Source organism: Falco naumanni, chromosome 4 (assembly GCF_017639655.2).
Source record: "Falco naumanni isolate bFalNau1 chromosome 4, bFalNau1.pat, whole genome shotgun sequence".
Classification (NCBI taxonomy): Eukaryota; Metazoa; Chordata; class Aves; order Falconiformes; family Falconidae; genus Falco; species Falco naumanni.
The window spans coordinates 23476288-23496509 of NC_054057.1; the positions used below are offsets into that span (position 1 = coordinate 23476288).

Sequence of the window (20222 nt, forward strand, 5' to 3'; positions counted from 1 at the left end):
CCAAAACAGTTTGGGAATCCATCTTTGCCAAAGAACATCATGCTGACAAATTCCATGGGAAAAAAAAAAAAAAAAAAAAAACCACCAAAAAAAACACAGCAGCAAGGAAGATGTCCCTATCCCTGAGTGCCTGGAGCGGTGTAGACAAAGCAGCTGTGTGATACTAGAAAGAAAGGATAAGCAGTGTTGGGTTTTGTTTTTTTTTTCAACTTAATTTCAAACATAATTGGGTATCTTCTGATTACTCATTTTTAAAGTCATAAATAAGGGAAGTCCCACGTCTTATCCCCCATTTGTGAAATTAAATAGAAGCTCTAAATGCACCAAACCAGAACACTGGTTTATATATGTAGATCACCAATATCTTAGAAGAAAATACAAAAGCCACCAGATATGACAATTAAAACACATTTTGGTTCCAAGTCAGCATTCAGTTTCAGGTTTCATCTTATCAAGCAATTCTTACACTCTGTCAGCATTGCACTCCTGTTTGACCAATAAGCCAGAAAACCATTGTAGGTAAAAATACCTTTTTTTATTAAAAAATAAAAGTCCACATTCTGAACTTTTATTGCAACAGGGAGACACATAAAAAACCTCTCAAGGTGCACACTGGCATGGAGATAATTTCTAGAGTTTTGTATTCCTAAAATATCACTTATTTGGTCATAAAATCAGTAAAAGAAAGAAAATGGATTAAATAATTAATACTGTGTTGGGCATAAATGACTGGTAATGAAAAAAATTATCACATGATGGCTCCAGATACAGAGGCTTTTAAACAGAGTAGCACTTAATGGTCACACAAAACAAGTCAGCTGGTTCTGCAGCAGCAGGAGTGAAGAAATACAGCAAGTGGAGCTCACTCACTTCTAATCTAGGCAAACACAAGTCACTTGCTTTTCACTCCTTTCTCTGGGTCATCTACCATGTCAGAGCGCAGGTCACTGCCCCCTCATCCTTGGATTGGGGAAACCTCTTTAGAGGGTGCCCAAGAGGCTATTCAAGAGGACTGAATGGGATACAGTCTCAGAGTTGTAGCAGGAAGCAGCTCTCTCCTATTTACTCGTTCAAAACCCTTATCAGGGCAGAAAGGCTGCAAGCAAATTAAAAGTAGCCTAAATACAAAGGATTAGTTCTTAAAAGGCCATAATGAATTACAATGCATAAGTGCACTGTTACCATGCACTTACCTTGAAGTATATTCTGTAAGACTGTAAAACAGCTTAATCAGTGATGAATAGTAAGCTGCCTGTTGGGACCTCAGCTTTTAAAGCTCTGCATTGCAAACAAAAAGGACTCCTCTCACCCAGGTTGTTTGTTCATAAATTATTCACTAGGTGGTTTCTTGTACCTTTCTTTAGGACTTCTGGTATCAGACACACACAGTTTTGAGAGACACACTTCATTCTTACTCTCCACAGCTTCTCCCACCTGTATTTCCACACCTACCACAAAGGAAAGACATCACACAAGTGCCCAGGGTGATGTCTAGAGTAAGAGCTCTCATGGCAGAAATGAAAGGCACCTCTCCTTCCAGCTGTTTATAGCACTGTAACATTTCACCAGCATCTGTGGTTGTGGTCTGGTAAATCCATCATGCCACGATAAAGCAATTATCTCCCTAAGCTCCTATATGACGGAGCTTGCACTGTTAATTACGAAGGCAGACTTGTGTTTCTGTAGCACAGACAACTTATTAGTTATTTTGTTTCATTATGTTTGGCCCCTTTTCCCTTCAGAACTTTCAGAAAAATTAATGGATACAGTGGGGGATGTATCCTGCCATGAGGTTTTGTTACACTGTGTCAAGACTGTAGGAAATAGCTAGATGTTTTTGTTAGAACAGCTCACCAAGGGAGAACTGTGAAACTGGCAGGTAGAAGACTGGATGCTGAAGCAGCAAAAACCAAAATCCAGTTCCACCCACATTAACAAACCCCATGAACCACCTCAGTGACTAGCAGAAACAAGGGCCAGGTGAAGAGCAGACTGCCCTCTGCATTGTAAACAGTTACAAGTAAAGACAACCAGTATCCTCATGCTGCCTAACTCCTAACAGGTTAACTTACAGGCATAGTAGGAACAGAGCAGAGCAAAGGTTATACCAACAAAAAGTATGCTTTTGCTCCTTGGAGTTAAGCTTACTCAGCTGAAAGAGGCATGCAAATTGGTTTTGCTGGCATGCCAGTATCTTTACACCGGTCGAGTGTACCAGAGTACCGGAGACAGAAAGAAATAGGTAGAGACTATAGCTAAGGGCAGCACCACAATTACTTTCTACTCAGGAAGAAATTTAGAGCAGAGTGGCAAGAGGCAGGAGAACATTCTTTGCTTGAACTATAAACTGCACAATGATGCTATCCTTTTGAACAACAGCCTATAACACATTCAGTGGGTATCTCTTTCACTGACCTGATAAAATACATCACTCAGGGCCAAGAGGTTCACTGACACCTCAGTATTTTCCACTAGGAACCTGATGCAAATTAACATCAAATAGCAAGTGCTATCATGACAGCATACAGGAAAACATTAGAAAGACTTCTAAAACAGCAACTCTCTCCTGTGGGGGTGAATAATAATTAAAAAATTATTCTACACATTTGAGTAAAACCAGCAATTACAACAACAGTGAAAAATCTTCTCTCTACTATAGGGCAAACTACCATTTAACAATCTGCCCCACAAACCTCCTCCTCCACCACCATGCCAACACTAAAGGACCTCTGTGAGGCTTTGTTTCAGGTAATCCTCAAGCAACCAAGCCAAATTCAAGTACACAATGAGTCCTTCGCAGAGGGCTCACTAATATCAAAAACTACCTGGATGCTGGCTCACTTCAGAAGGATTTTGTTACTTGAAGCCTCAAGACGGGTTTTGCACCCAGCAAGACTTTGCACTTGCTAAGAGAACAGGGAAGCAGGTTTGCCTCCTTGGCCTGCTACTGCCAGCTGTCCAGTTTCACCCAAGAGTCACAACATATTAGTGCCAATAAACTCTGATTTCAACTGCTTTCTCCAGGTATTTCAAAGCTGTTGTAACAGCGTAACATGGTGTACATAGAGGTTCCTTTAGTAAAAGAAGGAAGGTTTAATTTGGTTTCTATTCACGGCTACTAGTCACGTCTTCACAAAACAGCATACACCCAAAGAGGTACAGGTCTGTACACAAGGTGCCTCTGAAGTAACAAACAATTCAGTTGAATAGGACTGGTGAAAGAAAGATTTAAGTTCCACTGAAGCCCTTCTAAGGTGCTGAAATTAATCTCTTGGAAAAGACAAAAATGACAAGGGCACAACAGCAACTGTGCTTTAAATGAACTTTTTTAATCAGGATGGATACAATTAATATACTGCAAGCCAGTTAACAATTTTCTCTGAAATCTTATTACCTTACTGAATAAATTAATGGCCAGCTGAACAAAAAAAAAACCACCCAAGGATTAAGTAAAGCTATTGCAAATCCCTTGAGGAGCCCTCCCGCTGCTACAGTTACTGCTTTCACTGATACACACCCAAAAATGTATTGTTATGATTCTTTCATTTCTCCAATGCCTCCACTGCAGCATCTGCAATATTTCAATGACTAACTCATTTAATGACTTATAGTCCATTATCAGGTGGGCAGCTCTTTGGTAAAGGTGTGGCAACAGATTCTTTGCTTTCTGTCAATGCTCGTGGCTGATGGACAAAAACACTGAACCTGACACCTTGGTTAGCCGCTGCCCTCACAAAACCACTGTTTGCAGTCATGGTGATGGCTTTTAAAGTGTCTCCTGTTCCAAAAATGGTTAGAGAACGGCTGTTGATTTTTGAACTAGCTACTAGTCCTAAGGCACGGTCAGACGGCTGATCTGGCACCACATTAATTCTTTTAATAAGCAATGCAGCTCGCTCTTTCTCCCCAGGTCCTCCCAGTGTTTCTAAGATGGACTGAAAATCTCTGACAGCAGATTCACAGGCGAAGAGCTCTTTCCCCTCCATGAACTCCTCCAGCTGAGGCAGGACTCTCTCCTTCCTCTCCTGGGCTGCTTGCTCCGTTAACACTTTTTCTTTGAAGATGAAGTAGCAGCCACCATAGCTCAGAGCAGAGACATAGGTTATTAAGGTAGTGATGTCCAAGTTAACTCTACTGCACGTGTTTACTTTGATCTGGGTTGGAAAAGCAATGCTGGCCACTAGATTCTCCCGGTCTACTCTGGTCACCTGCAGGAGTTCAGGGCCTTCTTCATCTGATTCACTGGCACTAAGGTGCTTGTTTTCTGTAGATGGCTCTGCCAGTGAATTCACAGCAACAATGTCTCCTCGCACAGATATTCCCATCTCCTTGAGTCTCTCTGCCATAGGACTGGACACGCTGTTGTAGAATGCAAAGATTATGTGGGGATTGCTGTACTCCACTGGCTGCTGATGGCTTGCCTGCAGGAAGTCCTCTGCCTGCTCAATGATGCTTTTGTCACCATACTGGCCTCTCCCCAACCAGATGTTATGCAGAGCCTCAGCCTTCCGACCAATGGCCTTCACCCACGTGTGACCTCCATTTGCAACAACATCTACCACCAGTGTCTGTTTGTCTCCAAACCTGTCCTCATAAGTAAAGACATGCAGGACACTGACAACGTCCTCCAGGTTCTCTGCTGACTGAATAATGGCTTGGAGATGGGTAAGGTTCGTACTCTGCAGATGGGATTCTTTAATGGCCACCTTCCCTGCCTCCACCTTGTGTAAGAAGTTTAATTCGGCCTTCAGTTTGCCACATAGTTTTGCCCCACCTTCCACTTTCCTTTTCTGTGACTTGGAAAGGGCTTCCGCTCTCTTGATCAATTCTTTGGCAACAGCAATCCTTTCACAAAGCAGCGACTGCACAGACATGTTGGAAACATTATTCCTACCAAGTGACAGCAAAAGAGAAAACTGTTATTGCATGACCAAGAATAAAAACAGTCAAAAGAGGTCTTTGCAACAGCATACTCTGGAGCTTTGCAGTAGATTTAGTGCAATAGCTACCACTATTGTAAAGCACAAGCATCAGGAACCTCAGCACAAGTTCCACTGAAGAGTTCAATTCCTTTCCTTTGCCTCTGGGGGTCCAGCCTGCAGCCTCAGAAGACCTCTGTTCTCAGCAAGGGAGAACAGCAGCTTTCAAGTCTCCATACGCCCCTTGTAATTTTTTGCTTTTTGCACACACACGTGAGCCCTTCACCGAGTTAGTCACTTAGTAAGACCGCAACTCTCACAGGTCATTTGGAAAAGCTGCCATTCAGAGCAAAATTAGAAATCCTGTTGATGCTTTAGGCAAATCTTGCCTCTCCCTCTCACCACAGTTACCATTAACATATAAAAACTAGCCACCATGCTTACAGGCACACATAAGAACTGTGAAGTCTGGCTCCCAGCAAGTATTTTAACACAGCATAGAGGAAGCCCACTGTATTTTACAATTACAGGCAGCACAGATCTGTCCTCTCCAGCTTCCAACCTACCCTGCACAACTCAGTGAATGAGCCCCTAACAACCTCCTGGCAAAGTTTCAACATCACACAGCATCATAACAGACTACAATTCATAATTCTAGAGCCAGGAGGATCTAGAAACCTCTGCGTTTTCTAGTTCTACTAAAAATTTCCTGCGTTGCATCCAGTTAAGACTATTCCTTTGCATCCATATTACTTTAGTATACATTCCTAAGAAAAGCATGATAGGAATTACTTAACTGAATGTGGGCTGGTTTTGAAAAATGTAGGATTCAATACCACACAGAAGACAATTACCACTTTTTATGACAGGCGGTAAACTGCCACTATGAGCAGTGAAATGAATCAATTTTGACTCCCAAGTACAGACACATGCTCCTGTAATCTTGTCCCAAGCTGAGTGTTGAAGCAAACTGGCATTAAAGGGAAAGACAAACACAGCTTGAGCTGAAAAGGAGCAACAGCATGCGGCCTGTGTCCTATCACAGGCTCTGCCTGTACAAACCCGCAGCCTGGGTCTTCAAGCAATTGAAAATACCCTTGCATTAAGCACAAGATCAAATACAGTCAGCATTAACTGCTATTGGCATGGTCAAGGCCCAGCATCCCCCAGATCTCCCCCTTCTTCTCAACTAAGCAGCCTAACGGCTTCCAACATGACCCACCAGCTCTCTCCTGGGTCAGGGCAGCCACTGGCATCAGCCCTTCCCTCCAGAGTCCTCACCATCGCCACAGGTTTACTCTTATACGTAAAACGAGTAAAACCCCGCGGTTACTGCTTTGGCACCTCTCACCACAACACTTTCAACTTCTACACACATAAAAAGTCTTCAAGACAAAGCTTGCTTCCAGTTTTTCAGTGGAAGTAAGGAAAAAACCCACAAGCCCAACTATTACTTCAGCACAACTGCGAGGCGGCCTCACTACCAAGCACAAAGCCTCAGAAGAGGAACTACTCCTTCAGATGAAGGCCCTAACACAAACGCTCGCCGTTATACGGAGCCCGCCAGCCCGCGCGCCCCGGCCCCTCATCCCCTGCGCTACCCCGCACCTCCCCTCGGCGGCGACCGCCGCCCCTCCCCGCACGCTGCCCCGCCCCTTCCCACCGCTCCGCCATCACGTGAGAGCGGCGCCGGGGAGGCCGCGGCGCCATCTTAGGTGAGGGCAGGGTGCCCTCGGCGCTTGCCCCAGGCCCGTCCCGGCGATGCGGGCGGACCCTCGGCGGCCGGCCCCGGCGCGTTGCTCTCAGCCCACACGCCTTCCCCGGCAGGGCGGCAGCGGGACTCGGCGGGCTGCCCCCCCTCCGCAGGCACCCCCGGGGCGCTACCAGCCGCCAAGGCTCCCCCTCCCCAGACACCCCCGGGGCGCTACCAGCACCTCTCCGGGCGCTCCCGAGCCCCGCTCCCTCCCCGGCACCCGCAGCCCGTACTTACAGCCCGGCGGCGGCCACCTGCGCCCCGGATAGCGGCAGGAGCCCCAGGCCGGCGCGGTTCGGCCCGGCCCAGCACCTCCCGCGGGGCCGCCGGGCGGGGACAGCGCCGCACCCGCCTCGCCGCCGGCCCCAGCCCTCCCCGGCGCGGGGCCTCAACTAAACACGCGTATTTCATACCGACAAGCCTTTAAGGAGCAAGGACATTACCTGAGGCCGGAGACCTGCCAGCCTCGGGCTTTAACTTCCAGCTGGGTAGAAAAAAACACGGCGCGTCGGGTCCGCGAAGTTCAGGTAACAACATCGGGCCCTGAGACCATCCGGCGCCAAACGCGAGCCGGTGCCCGCCGCGCGTTACTGCATCCCCGCGGCCTCCGGCCTCCCCCCGCTGCAGCACTGCTCCCGGCCAGGCCCCCCTTCCTCCGCCTAGCCGCAGCTGGCCACCGGTGCCTACCGCCAGGAACTCTCTCTGCTTGTCCCGATGACTGCACACCACCTGCGAAGCGACAGTAGCCAAATCAAGTACAAACCTGCACTTCTTCCTTCTGTCGTATTGGAACCTACTGAAAGAATGAACCGCATGGAATAGTGATACTGCTCCCAGATCCCGATCCTACTAGTTAAATAAAGCCCAAGGAAATTCTGTTCTCTTAAGCATCCCTGTCCCGAGTTCCTCCTTAGCAGATCAAGATGCAAATCAAGAACATTACCTCCTTTAAGTGACCAGTGTCTCTTTTTCCAGCTGACTGCATTAGGAAAGTCCTAGTTGATGGCCAGCTGAAGTAATCAAGCTTTTATAATTTGTTGTTTCTCATAAATGAACTGTATTGGTCAGCTTTATTCCCCACCTGCCACACTTCATACAGTGATTTTATAAAATACAAAGCTAGCATCGTATAGCTAAAAAAAGAACTGCACTTTTTGAAAATGACCGCAACATCAGTTTGTTACTTCATTGCACTAGTATCTCTCACTGCTGAAGTGAGAAATACATTTCCAAATTAAAATTACTATTTACTTAAATCCCAAGGATTTTGAATAGAGATGTAAATTAGTTCCTTGCAGTTTAAAGGCTCCCTTTAAGTACTAGATACAATGTAGTTACTATTCTAAGCAATTGACATAACCATTTTCTGAAGTACATAACCTACATTTTCTCATATAGAAAACTCCTTTAAATATTTATATAGCATTAAAAAAAGAATGGGTATAAATTTTCTAAATTGAAGATGTAGTAATATAAAATTCTCCAGTTTCAACTCCTAGTTGTTTCTCTAGAAGAATCGGAGCATGAACTGGTTTTCAGAGTAAAATACTCGAAAAGTGATCTGGAGTGTATCTTAATGCATTGTTTGGACATAGCTTTTATTTCTGACATTAAGAAAAAAACTTAATTTATGGCAAGTGTCAGAAATTCTTATTTATCTAATGGTAACATAAAACATCAGACAACAGACACTGAAAAGAACAGATTAGCTTACACACTGCTTACTACAGACTAACTACATAACTACAGCTGGCTACCATGTAACTTGTCAGGCTGCTCCCATACCTGCTTAACCTTAACTACAAGCAGAGTGATCCAGCTATTGCTCCCAGTTCATTATTGACTGCTTTAAAAGAAAATCAGCAAACAGTAGAACGGTTAAAAGCCTGCTTTTAAAAAACAGACTTCTGCTGAAAATAGTACATATATTTATTCTGTTTCTTTTGCAGTAAGTTTTGTGTATCAATATAGCCTGAATTACTCTACACATGTAACAAATGTATTGATACAAACACCCACACATTAAGTGTTCTGTTCATTACTGCACCTTCAGAGTTACCTTGCAAGTTGGAAAATACTTCAGCACAATTCAAGGGATAAAGTAATTACATTATATATTCTCATCTTGCTGTTGAATTTTTATTGACTGTGATAAATACATTTAGTTTTCAGTTATTACTTCCATTATTTCTAACAATATTTCAGGGTTGGAAAGGTGCAATTTCTAGGGCCACAAAAATAACACAGTAGAAAACAAGTTCTTGAGACACAAGGACAGAGCAGAGATGCTCCAGTAGATAGATGACAGGTCACACTGAAATGGTTCTGCCTCTTTGTGAAAGTACATGATCTGTAACACCAGATAACGCCTGTTTTGGAAGTTACTTAACATTTAAACAATATTCCAAAGTGAAAAAATTATCCTGTCCACTCAACATTTAAATTCTTTAAGAGAAGGTCTAACATGAGTTTATCATGGCTGTATGTGGAAGATTCTGTTTCCTCAACAATAAAGATACTGAAGTCTCAGCTTTTTGCAGATAAACAAGCTGTGATTAGAGAGACACAGAGACACCTTCCCCCAGAACTGTGGCCTTCAAATTTTATTCTTTAGCCTTTTTCAAGCTGTCATTATAATTTTACATTTTGTACAGCATTTTGTGTACAAAGATTCCATGTATCAAGGGAATTACCTGTAATAAGATTCCATGTATTAGGACTGTTGCATTTGCATCCATGATATTTAAAAAATCTCTCAGACAAACCATGTACAAATACATATGCAAAAACTGCAAACAAAAACATTTAAGTAGCCAAAATTAAAAAGACCTTTGTGTGAATCACACAGTCTTGCTGGTTTCTACTAGGCTATTGCAGCCAAGTAGTCCTTAACCTCAGTTGGAGATAGCCTCCTAAAACCAGCTTCATTACAGATGCCGACTTCAATGTTGTCTTCTGTCATTTGCCCTTCAAAGCTCTCCTATTAAAGAAAAAACTGTTCAGTGAATCATCAGTGATGTCATAAGAGTAATGAACTTACTTCTCAAGTATTTTGCTAACCTTTAGTGTTAAGATAGCTGTATGAATGGCATCTTCAAGCTCCAGATCTTCATTGTATCTGTAAATAGAAGTTCATGGGACAACTATCTTTCCAAATCCTAATAAACCTGGAGTTTCTAAAAACCCAAACACTACTAAAATCTTCTATTTCTTATACCAATATTATTTGTAAGCACTGTGAAATTAATAGTCAACATTATTTGAATAATATATTTGAAATCTGAAAAGTGTCACTACTGTACAGAACAATATTTTTGCAAGTATGTTTAATATAGTGTTTATTGCACTGAAATAATTCTCCATAAACACAGAAGTTTGAGTTTAAATACAACAAATTTCCTGTGCATGTATAAATAAGAAACTGGAAGCATCTTATCTTAAGTATTTTAAGATTATCAGAACAAAGTTTTAAAAGTGTGCATTTTTTTTGCAGTTTTAACATGGAACCTGAACAAAACAGAGTATCCTTCCCGACAAGTATCAAATACATTACCTTTTCTCAAGGAATGTTTTCCCATTGACGTAGTTTTTGCCCATCGCTGTTGCTTTCCACGCAAAGTAAGCTCCCTGTAAAAGCAATAATCCATTGAATTGTTCTGCGTGATTTGGTCAGACATGTATTCAGTTACTTGGTAAAAAGTATGGAAGCAATTATGAACACACAATGTTCAGAGAATATAGGAGACTGTTTTGGATCACATTCAGACTAATTTGATATGGAAACATATGTTGTGAAAATGTACAGAACATTTGTACAGGGTTCCACCTGTTTTCATCCTCTCACTACTTTGAAAAATGAATTAAGTTATTAGCATAGTTTTGATTTGGGATTACTTAAACAGAAATAGTACGTTTGCCCTTGAGAATGAACACAGTCAGATCTTTCCTCAGGTTCACCCCTTATATTTTTTTTAAGATTAAGTACTGTAAACAACTTGCTCCAAATCAGCCATCTGATTTATCTTAGGTACTACTAGGCTATTTAGCCACCACTTCTTTCCTCTGGCATGAAGGCCATCAGCAGCTCTATGCCTCAATCAAGCTGCCTTACACAGGGCACCTGCATTTTGCTTTTTACATTTCAGCACCAGGTAATAATTCAAATTTCTGAAGCTTATCAATGATCACTACAATAACCACATTTTCTGTCAGATGTAAAGCATTACAACTCACACATGCATCAAAGGATAGTTTTTCAGATATGCAGTGCAAACAGCAAATAAAGTCACTTAGTATTTAATTACAGTGGTTAATTTAAAGCATATGCATTAGATTTCACAGTGCAACAGAATTTGGCCTAACTTCCACCCAGTTTAGGGAATGACTATTTGAGCAGCATAAGCAGTCAATTTTTTTTTCCTGGTACCTGCTGCACCTGCAGTGCTGCTCTTACTGGCACTACCAACTAAGTGGGAAGGCATGAAAAAGGGTGGTGATACCCTGCAAAAACAGATGCCATCCCTCAAACAGGACAGGAACATGTAGGCACCTACAGATCCAGGCTTGCTCCAAGCACCTACTGAAACGGCTGATTCTGACTTCTGATGTTAAGGGATCTTTTGTTCTAGCCCTGCATTCTTACACAGAAAGTATTTCAGGAGCACATATGAAGTTTTAGATGTTTTATAAAAGCAGCAGAATTTACAAACGTAAGATACTTACGGATGGATCTGACTGAAATAAATAGGGCCGCCCTTCATTCCAGCCACATATTAGCAGTGATACACCAAACGGACGAACACCACTACAAGCAAAAAAAAAAACCTCAAACTGAAAAAACACAGCTCTTGTGTGAAATTCATTCAGTGAAACCCAAAGGTGACTGAATAATTTTGTATGCATTAACCTTCCCTCCAGCCCAGAGCTGTGATCAGGAATGACTGACTAGGCAACCAACAGTACAAAACCAAAAGCACACTGCCTGGTCTGATGTGTGTGTTTGCAAGATATGAAGACCCTATCTCACCTGCTGCCAGCAGTCCTCTCGCCAGCCCGCTTTTAGTGGACACTCTTTCCATTGAAAAACTAACTGCCTCTTTGACACAAAAAATGGAATCGCTAGGTAGTTGTTATGCATTGCATTTCAATGTTATCTTTCTAAGAAACTTCAAAATTCAGAAAACTACATACCCAGATTGTGTGTACTCCTGCATCACAGAAGCAATTCTCTGTACTAGCTGAGCTGTTGGAATAGGCTCATGATAAACCAAATAATATTGCTGGGCCAGCTTCCGAGCTCTGTGCACAAGTACTCTAAAAACAAAGACAACATTAGCATGTCAAAGAAATTCCAACTAGTTGTTACAACCCAAACTGAAAACTCATAATAAATACTGTCCTAAGGAGTTGATATATCTGGTGTTACAACAACGTAAGAAAACACAGACCGCGCTGGGTTATCTTTATCAACCGTGTAATCTCTGAAATACTTAAAACTGAAACTACAGTTGAATTACACTGCTGTTCATTCCCTACTCACTTTAGATATAAGGTTATTTGACAAGGTATTGAATTATAAGGAAAAACTTAAAGTGGAATTTATATACATTGTAGTACAATATAATATTATGCCATATGTTTAGAATGAAACAGCTAATTGCCATCTGTTTCTTACATTTCTTGCAGGAAAATGTATCTAAATGGTGACCAAACAAAATTTTGTAATACCTATAATCTGGACCCATACCGCTGTACACTAAACCTATATGTTTGGTAATTGGTTCTACTTTGTGGACACTCCTTTCATCATAAAGGATAGACTTCTGCTTCTTCTCAGTTGCCAATACCACTCCATTTGCAGCTGGAAAGGAACAAGATTTTTGAAATTCTTTTTAGTATTAAACTAAAATTATGGAAAGCACTCAAAACACAGAATAAATTTATCTGACCGTAAAGAACTTTTCTTCTCCCTTTTTAAAAAACCCTTCAAGTTTACAACCACATTAAACACAGATACTTTGATGAATCCACTCAACACTTCGTTTGTCATTTTAAATAATCATACAGCTCCCAAAACCCCATTCTAAAGATTCTAAAGCACATATTAATAACTGAGCAGCTGAATTAACTTTTTGTGTAATTTTTATATATATAGACACACAGTTGGACTTAGTTAAGAGACAGGAACATTAAAGAAAAAAAAAAAAAAGATGTCTACTTCTACCAGTTGAGTGTCTCCAAAATCACCCACACAATTCTCTTCTCCTAGCATGAAGCTCTATGCTTCCTTCCCTCTTACTGAGTTGCAGAAGAAAAAAAAATAAAATTAAACCCAATATAACAAATTAAAATCCACTGAGAGAAAAAATATGCAATAGAAGGCAAAATGAACAAAGACCCAGTGCATCATCGAAACTATTTTAGTTCTCTCCAACGATATTCAGGATCCTGAATCCTTTGCTAAAGAAGTTATTTTCTGAACATACCTTTAATCCCAACCGATGGAGCTCCTGCAGCCACTGCAGCTAAAGCATATTCAATCTGAACAAGCTTTCCAGAGGGGCTAGAAAGGAAAATGCAAAAGTAAACAATTCTGACATGCTCAAATCTTTCCCATGACTTTTCTGATGCTAACTTGTTTCTCTAAGCTGCTTTACACCTAGTATCAGCGTATTCTAATCAGATTCCACCAACTAAACCCTGCAAGTCTGAAGATTCATAACAGTTTCTAAAGGAACTAGACCGGTTCAGCACAGAACTCACTGCCACACAGTACTACTGGGATACTCATACAGCACTTGCCTACAATCCTGATGAAAGCTAATGTGTCTCAGATCAGGAGCAGTGACTGGGATGCAGGTTGAAGGGCATGTCTGTTCTCCAGCACTACACCACTTTAAACAGGTTTTCCACTCAGTAGGGAAAAATCTTCAAAGTGTCTCGTGACTTTCTACTGAAATGACATTACATTTGGTATGGTATATACCATACATACACATGGTATGATTTGCAGAAGTTTTCAAGACAGTGATGCCCACTGCTGAAAGATACAAGGAAAACAGCTACTCTTTTTGCCTGATAAGCACAGACCAGGTCAATGGCACAAGATAGAAACAGCTCCCGTTCCATCCGCAGGCATTTTGTTTTAATGATCTGTGGTGTTCTAGTAATGGGTGCAAAATCATCAGAACAGAGCAGCCAGTATCAGCCTAACAAACTCACTCATCCAGAATGAGGGGGATCAGGGGGTCCATTCTTGATCCCCGGGGAAAAGGACAGCACAGAGCAGTATTCACTGGACAAGTGATTTTGCAAGTGGGATCTATTCTCCGGGCTGTATTTGAGACACTGCTGTTAACAGGTGCAGAAGTAAAATAGAAAGTTACATAATTCAGTGCTTAGAAGAGTTAGAAAAAAGCAAGCAAGCAATAATCAATTAGTATAGTTATTTATACACCGAATATTTATATTACTGAATAAACAGTGTATAAAGGTGACAAAGTATTAATTCCATCTTCTCTGCTACAAAACACTAACAAACCATAGCCATAGTTTTCTATGCCAGTAATTAAAATATACAGAACATCAGCAAAATATTTTAAAAGTAAGTACAAGCTAAAATAAATAATTATTAGTACAAGGAACAGGTGAATGAGGGAAAGCATAAAGAAGTGTATTCTCTTCCATGTGAGTGTAAAATCAAATGGCTTCATGTTTCAGAGCACGTACTCTTTCCATACAGTACAAAATGTTTGTAACTCCCTTAGGAAACCATTTCCAAGAACAAATGAATTCAACCCATGTAAGTAAAGCTGTGTGTTCAGGTGCATCCATCCACTAAGAAGATTCTTTTCCTCATTTTAGATTGTGCACTGCTTCAATTGCTTAACATCAACAAGCCTTTTGTAATCTACTTCGCAATTACAGAGCGTTACTCTCCTCTGAGATTAAGGGGACGCTTTACCTAAAACAGCACAAAGATTCTTGCATTCAGTTTTTCTATGTACAGCTATAATGTAATTCTGGATAGCTTAATAGTTAGTCAAAAAAAAGAATGGAAAGTATTTTTCTCTGAATTAATCTTAAGCATATGTATTAGAGCAACACTTCAATAGGTACCACTCCAATAGCATATTCATTCTGTGCGTGCAATCATCCCACATGCAGGCTGTGCACAAGATATGAGCACTGCCTGCAAAGGGCAGCAGGAAGGGAAATAAAGTAGTTAAAACTCATCTGTTGGTTTCTTTCATTCCCACGTCTGCAAAGTGTGTTCTGAAGCAAGCTCTCAAAATACCATAGCTCAGCTACCACCACGCACTTCCAATTAGCTCAGAATTATGACCCAGCCTAAAGCATGGCAGGGGAGGGAACCCTAAGTTCCCTAAACTGTTTCACCAAGCACCAGGCGCTACCAGTGAGGGGACCGACCTGAGGCTGCCCCACAGTGACTCTGACTTACAGCAACGAGCAGCAGCCGCACTTGGGCCTGAAGTCAGCGGTGGAGATGAGGCGGGCCCGGCACTCTCACCTCAACTCCAGCCCCTGCCCCCAGTTGCGCCCGCGGCCGTTCAGCTCACGAAGCCCCCTGGAAGGTGCATGCCCCCCTCAGGCGAAGACGAAGCCGCCCGCTCCCCACCGCTTTCCCCACGCCCAACCCCCGCGGCCCCCCACGCTCGCAGGCCCGGCTCCACGATGACTCTGCAAAGTCCCCGCTCTGTCCTGCCCCACCGCCGGAAAGCGCCCCACACGGAGGCTGTGCGCCGCCCTCCCCCGCCGGCCTGCCCGCCCGCCGAGAGCCCGGGCCTACAGCTCTCTCCCGCCGCCCCGCGTACCTGAACGTAGTGAGGGAGAAGCTATAGCCGCGCTCCGCCATTTTAGAAGGCTCTGCTCCCCGCTCCCGCCCCCGTTGCGGAGGCGCAGCCGCTCCTCCCGCTTCCGGCACGAGGACACAGCTCGTCCGCTGATTGGCGAGAAGGTGGCGAATGGCGGAGCATGCCTGGAACGGCGCCGGGCCAGCAAGGGGCGCGATTGACCAAGAGGCATGCGGTGAGGCATGCTGGGAGTTGAAGTCCTCGGCGTGCCCCGGCGCTGCCGCGCCCTCCTGGCAGCGAGGGGCATGCTGGGACTTGAAGTCCCGGTCCGCGTCCCCGCGTTTCCCAGAAGGCTCAGCGACAGGTGCGTATGCTCAGTGCTCCTCTGAGGCTTTGGCGGGGCTCTGAGGGGCTATGGTGGCTCAGGTGATGTTTTTGTCTCCCCTGCCGCGGCTTCGCGGTCTCCTTCAGCGCTGCTGGGGGCAGCTGGAACATGGCCTCTTGCCGAGTTTCTCCAGGAGCCAGAGCCCGCCCTGGGGTAGGTATCGGCCTGTTCTCTTGTCTGAAGGAGGGCGGTGTCGGGGCCACGGGACTCATCTTTACCGTTTAACGGCTGAAGCAGGGGGCTGGAGCAGGAAAGCACACACCCTGGGGATAGTGAGGGGTCAGGGGGAAGCGTCGCTGGCCGCTCTTACCTCCTCACTTTGGGAGTGTCTGTTGCATCTGTGTCTTATTTCCTCGGTTGCAGGCGAAAATGGGGCTTGCCTGTAATGAATTAGCTTTTCTTTTTCCTTCAGGACCAGCACTAGCTCTCCAAGCTCCAGCTTTTCTTCCACAACCGATAAATGACACCAAAGAAAGTAATGAGGCGCCAGGCCTGTTGGATAGCATCTTGTGGATGGCGGCGCCAAAGTCGCGGCACACCATTGAAGTGAATCGCTGCAGGTGAAGAAACGCCCCTAAGCTTCTAAAAGTAAAGGTAATTATCAAATTTCTGCAGGCTTGCCACCTTACTCACTGCAAGTAATTTTCTTAATGGCAAGTAAGCATGCTGGAGTAAGATTTATGCCAATCATTGTTCATCTTACTGATGTCAATACAGTCAATACTGAACTGAAAAAGCTTTCTGGAATTTGTTTATAAATAAACTTAAGAGACATTGTAATCATCAGAATACTTTGTAACAGGTATGTTCATCATGCGTGACAGTGGTCTGTGGTTAAATAAACAGTGACAGTTCAGGTGTAAGCCAACAACATGTGAATTTTAGCTAAACAGCTAGTATAAATGGAAAAGTTCTGTACTTTCTGTGCATCTGAGTTGTTAGGTCTTTATTCTTCCAGACATCATTAGGCATGATGATTTAGGTATTGACTTCATAGGCTATTTTTAGTAGTAAGTATTTGGCATAGCAATACATTACAGAAAAAATATTTTACAAGGAAGAATACATTTTGAAAAGACAATTGAATTTTTCTCATATTTCATTTAACATTTTTAGTAGTTTGTGATTGTTCCCTGTGTCTTTCATTTCCATTGTTCAAATTACATAATTTCCTGTTTCCACTGTCTTTTTTAGAGGAACATAGATGTTTGTCCTGAGTGTGGAAACTTGAAACAGAAACATGTCCTGTGTGGCTACTGTTATGCAAAGGTCAAAGGAGAAACTCAACAGATACGGCTGGAAATGCGTAAAAAGGAACGAGGACAATTTAGTGCTCCAACTGTAGAGACTGCTGTCCTTTATGATGGAGAAAAGCCCACAGAAAAAGATGAAGGCAAGCGGATCGTTGAAAGAGCCAGGAAGCGTCTGTCTTGGTTTGTTCAAAATTGATGCTATAGGCCTAATGCTAACAAAACCAGTTGTTACAGCAGGAAAGATCATGATTTTAAAGAATGTTTTCCTCATTCAGTGTTGATACAGAAACCCTATGAACTTTTGGAAAGCCTGCTTGAAATCATGTCATGCCATAGAAATTTGCTGTCAAGTGTTGTTTCTATAGCATGCAGTGGGAATTACGTCTCAGTGATACATCATAGCCGCCAACAGTTAAAGAGAAATCGGGTTCTGCATTGGGTTTGGACTTCTGCATACAGTACACTGAGTAATTTGTATGCTAATGGTTCTATGCTGGTTTTAGGTGTGAATAACACTTGTGTAACAAAGGGAAAACAAAGGAAAAAAGGGGGAAAAAGTATGTTAAGTTTAAGGAAGCCTGCTTTCTGATTTTGGCTGCTGCTTTTTGGGAGAGGGGGAAAAAAGTTCAAACCCAATATGGATTAGATACAAAAGATATTTACAAGGAAAGATACAGTTGTCTGGTTATTTCTGTGGCTCTTACAGAATGTGCCTGGATTTCTCCTTTCAAAGTGCCCTTGGTTTCTTGGGCAAAGTAGCAAATCAAAATGTTATGATGGAAAATCTGTAGATTTGAGAGTCAAAACTGATTCTTTGCAGCCATTGCCATTAAGTAGTCTGGGTGGTCTGTGTGTGCTTGGAGAACCACAAAGAACAGCGAGCAGTTCCTGCCTGTCTTGAGTCTTCTGCAGAAAGAAGGCAGCTGTGCCCTCTAATGTCCATTCGTACTTCAGTGGTATGGTTACAGCATCTAGCTGGGGATTTTCAGTGTTGCATTTAAGATTAAGACTGTTTTGAATTTTAGGTTGGGACTTAAATACATGAACAGTACTGTTGGTTATTATGGCTCAGCTATTTCCTGCCAAAAAATGCAAGCGTGCCCCTAACCCTGGCTATGTTGCCTCTGTGTCTCTTAGGCACTTGAGTCTATCTGCTCCTTGTGCTGGCCTTGTTTGGGGAGCTATGCTTACAGAGAACTGATCCCTGGCTTTCTACAGCTTGGTGTTTAGTGGGTACCTCCCTGTAGCTTGGCTTGTGTGAGGGTCCAAAAAGTGGCACTGTGAATGGGAACATGAAAGTGAAGGACACAGGAACACACTTTCTGGAATAGCCTTTGTTTGTATGTGGGTGAGCCAATTATGCCTGCTCAAGGATGGGGCTTGTGTGTGCTTTAATGCTGCACTTCTGTGTTACTTGCTCTGGATTCCATGATCTGAAACATAACTGGTGGGAATAGATGTTAGTGGAGATGTTACATTTCTTCTGTAGTCTAAAGGAACAATGAAAGCTGGTAAGTGTAAATTGATGCCATTTAATTGATAGTGTCCAAGCAAACAATATAAGTTCTTTTGATTTGTCCAAACAGGATTTATTCCAGTTGTATCTGTTTTACACTTGTTCAGAACTGAAGCCAAAAAAAGGTGGCAAGCAGGATGTGGAGTGGAAAGCTTACTTTTGACAGCTGCATGGCATGAGAGTGACATGTTGGAGGTGAGGTTAGCCAAGCAATTAGGCAGATATTTTTTCCAGAGGGAAAGGTGTGTCTGTATTTCAGGGAGAGGTGGGGTTTTTTTGTTTCATTGTCCATATATCATAGGATCAGTTACACCTTACTATCTTAGTTGTTTGTTGGGGGGTTTTCTGACAAAGGTTCTGTAGAGAAATAATCTAAATTAGTCTGGGATGTTGAGAGTCATAAGTTAATTTCTCAGAAAAACAGAAGTATTATTTAAAGAAAAGAAGAAAATTATTTTTCTCTATGAGAGAGGACATGTGCTTTCTGCTAATGGAGTAATAATTATAATTGGTAGTATATTGCATTAGTTTACTGAGTTACAGGATCAGTGAAGCAGTGAAGATGCTTTACAAATAGAGTTCTTATGAAACATGAGTGAAGTTAGGTTGTGTCAACACTAGAAATTTTAAGATACTTGCCAGGTCACAGTTAAGTAATGATTCATTTGACAGCCATAGTGCTTATGTTAGTATTGCAGTTGTGCAATCTGGACAAAAGGAGATGCTTGGTAATGTTGTTTCATAGTGGTTTCTGAGTAATTGGGGCTGGGGGGGGTGGGGGGGGGGGTGCGGGGGAAGTAAAATATCTGGTATTCGTGATCACTAAAAGAAAAATTAGAACTGACAAATATTGAAGATTTGTATGTGCAGTTCTTCTAGTACCAGTTAATTTTTTGAGAAAGGAATTGTCTTCAATGAGAGTCAGAACAGTTTAGTGGGAATGACATTCCTTTCGAAAGAAAAGGAAAGCTGACTTTCATAGCTTTGTTTTATTAACAAATAATAGTAAGTCCAGAATTCCTCTACAATATGTGGCATGCTCTGGTATTTGAAATAAACAATGTTTATGTGTAATTTTGAAAGAAGTACAGATTGCAACAGTGATAATATATAAACATACACTTTTGAAACAATGTAAAGTAAAGGTAACAAAAAGCACGCTAGTTGTTACAAATGCTATACTCCAAAATCCATTTAACAACAAAAAGTATGTTTGCTTAAAAACAAAAAGTATCCCAAGGCATACCTTGGGAACTTCACTTTGATACATTGGGAAGCTGCTAGCAGTTGAAAAAGCCATTCTGTTTTGTTTGAAGATTTCATATGATTAAATACACGTTCTATTTGATTATGCTTTTCTTCTATAATGATCTTATGTAAAAATTAATTTATTTTATAGTTTAGAAAGATCCAGGAAGATTATGTAATATCATAAAACACAAGAATGCCAGTTGCTAAACGATTTTGTATCCTGCTAATATCTGCGGTGATAGAGGTGATCTCTGGTGGTGATCAATTAATAGAGGCTGATAAACTAAGTTTCTCTTTAATCTCCCATTTAGCAAGAAAATTTTAATAAAGGG

At 42.3% G+C, this 20222-nt stretch overlaps 3 protein-coding genes across 6 annotated transcripts; 1 reads left to right on the forward strand and 2 right to left on the reverse strand.

Moving 5' to 3' along the window:
- Window positions 1–3308: 3308 nt before the first annotated feature.
- On the reverse strand, window positions 3309–9144 carry C4H7orf25 (chromosome 4 C7orf25 homolog). Of its 4 annotated transcripts, none has more exons than XM_040591330.1 (2): window positions 7360–9144; window positions 3309–4890 (listed from the first exon to the last, which is right to left on the reverse strand). In XM_040591330.1, exons 1-2 carry the CDS (start codon window positions 7485–7487, stop codon window positions 3606–3608), a joined length of 1413 nt encoding a protein of 470 aa, XP_040447264.1. In that variant the 5' UTR covers window positions 7488–9144; the 3' UTR covers window positions 3309–3605. The 4 variants fall into 4 exon arrangements, with proteins under 4 accessions (XP_040447264.1, XP_040447266.1, XP_040447265.1 ...); XM_040591332.1 differs by lacking the exon at window positions 7360–9144 and adding an exon at window positions 7116–7347; XM_040591331.1 differs by lacking the exon at window positions 7360–9144 and adding an exon at window positions 6910–7031.
- Window positions 9145–9260: 116 nt separating this feature from the next.
- PSMA2 (proteasome 20S subunit alpha 2) lies at window positions 9261–15624 on the reverse strand. The gene is made up of 8 exons (XM_040591334.1): window positions 15507–15624; window positions 13158–13234; window positions 12400–12532; window positions 11863–11985; window positions 11395–11476; window positions 10226–10299; window positions 9733–9790; window positions 9261–9652 (listed from the first exon to the last, which is right to left on the reverse strand). The coding sequence occupies exons 1-8, from the start codon at window positions 15545–15547 to the stop codon at window positions 9536–9538; spliced, it is 705 nt and encodes a 234-aa protein (XP_040447268.1). The 5' UTR covers window positions 15548–15624; the 3' UTR covers window positions 9261–9535.
- Window positions 15625–15835: 211 nt separating this feature from the next.
- MRPL32 (mitochondrial ribosomal protein L32) lies at window positions 15836–19987 on the forward strand. The gene is given in 3 exon segments (XM_040591986.1): window positions 15836–16023; window positions 16283–16464; window positions 17065–19987. Coding segments are annotated over 3 exon segments (561 nt in total). The 5' UTR covers window positions 15836–15899; the 3' UTR covers window positions 17320–19987.
- Window positions 19988–20222: the final 235 nt, after the last annotated feature.

What these genes read in the sequence shown, in the direction of transcription:
- C4H7orf25 (XM_040591330.1), bottom strand. Translation starts at nt 7,487, where the DNA reads ATGCGGTTCATTCTTTCAGTAGGTTCCAATACGACAGAAGGAAGAAGT. An exon ending in AGCAGAGAGAGTTCCTGGCG is followed by an intron (nt 4,891 to 7,359) that starts GTAGGCACCGGT and finishes GTCACTTGGTAG; the next exon opens with GAATAATGTTTCCAACATGT.
- PSMA2 (XM_040591334.1), bottom strand. Translation starts at nt 15,547, where the DNA reads ATGGCGGAGCGCGGCTATAGCTTCTCCCTCACTACGTTCAG. An exon ending in TTCTCCCTCACTACGTTCAG is followed by an intron (nt 13,235 to 15,506) that starts GTACGCGGGGCG and finishes TTTCCTTTCTAG; the next exon opens with CCCCTCTGGAAAGCTTGTTC. An exon ending in CAGGAGTACACACAATCTGG is followed by an intron (nt 11,477 to 11,862) that starts GTATGTAGTTTT and finishes TTTTGCTTGTAG; the next exon opens with TGGTGTTCGTCCGTTTGGTG.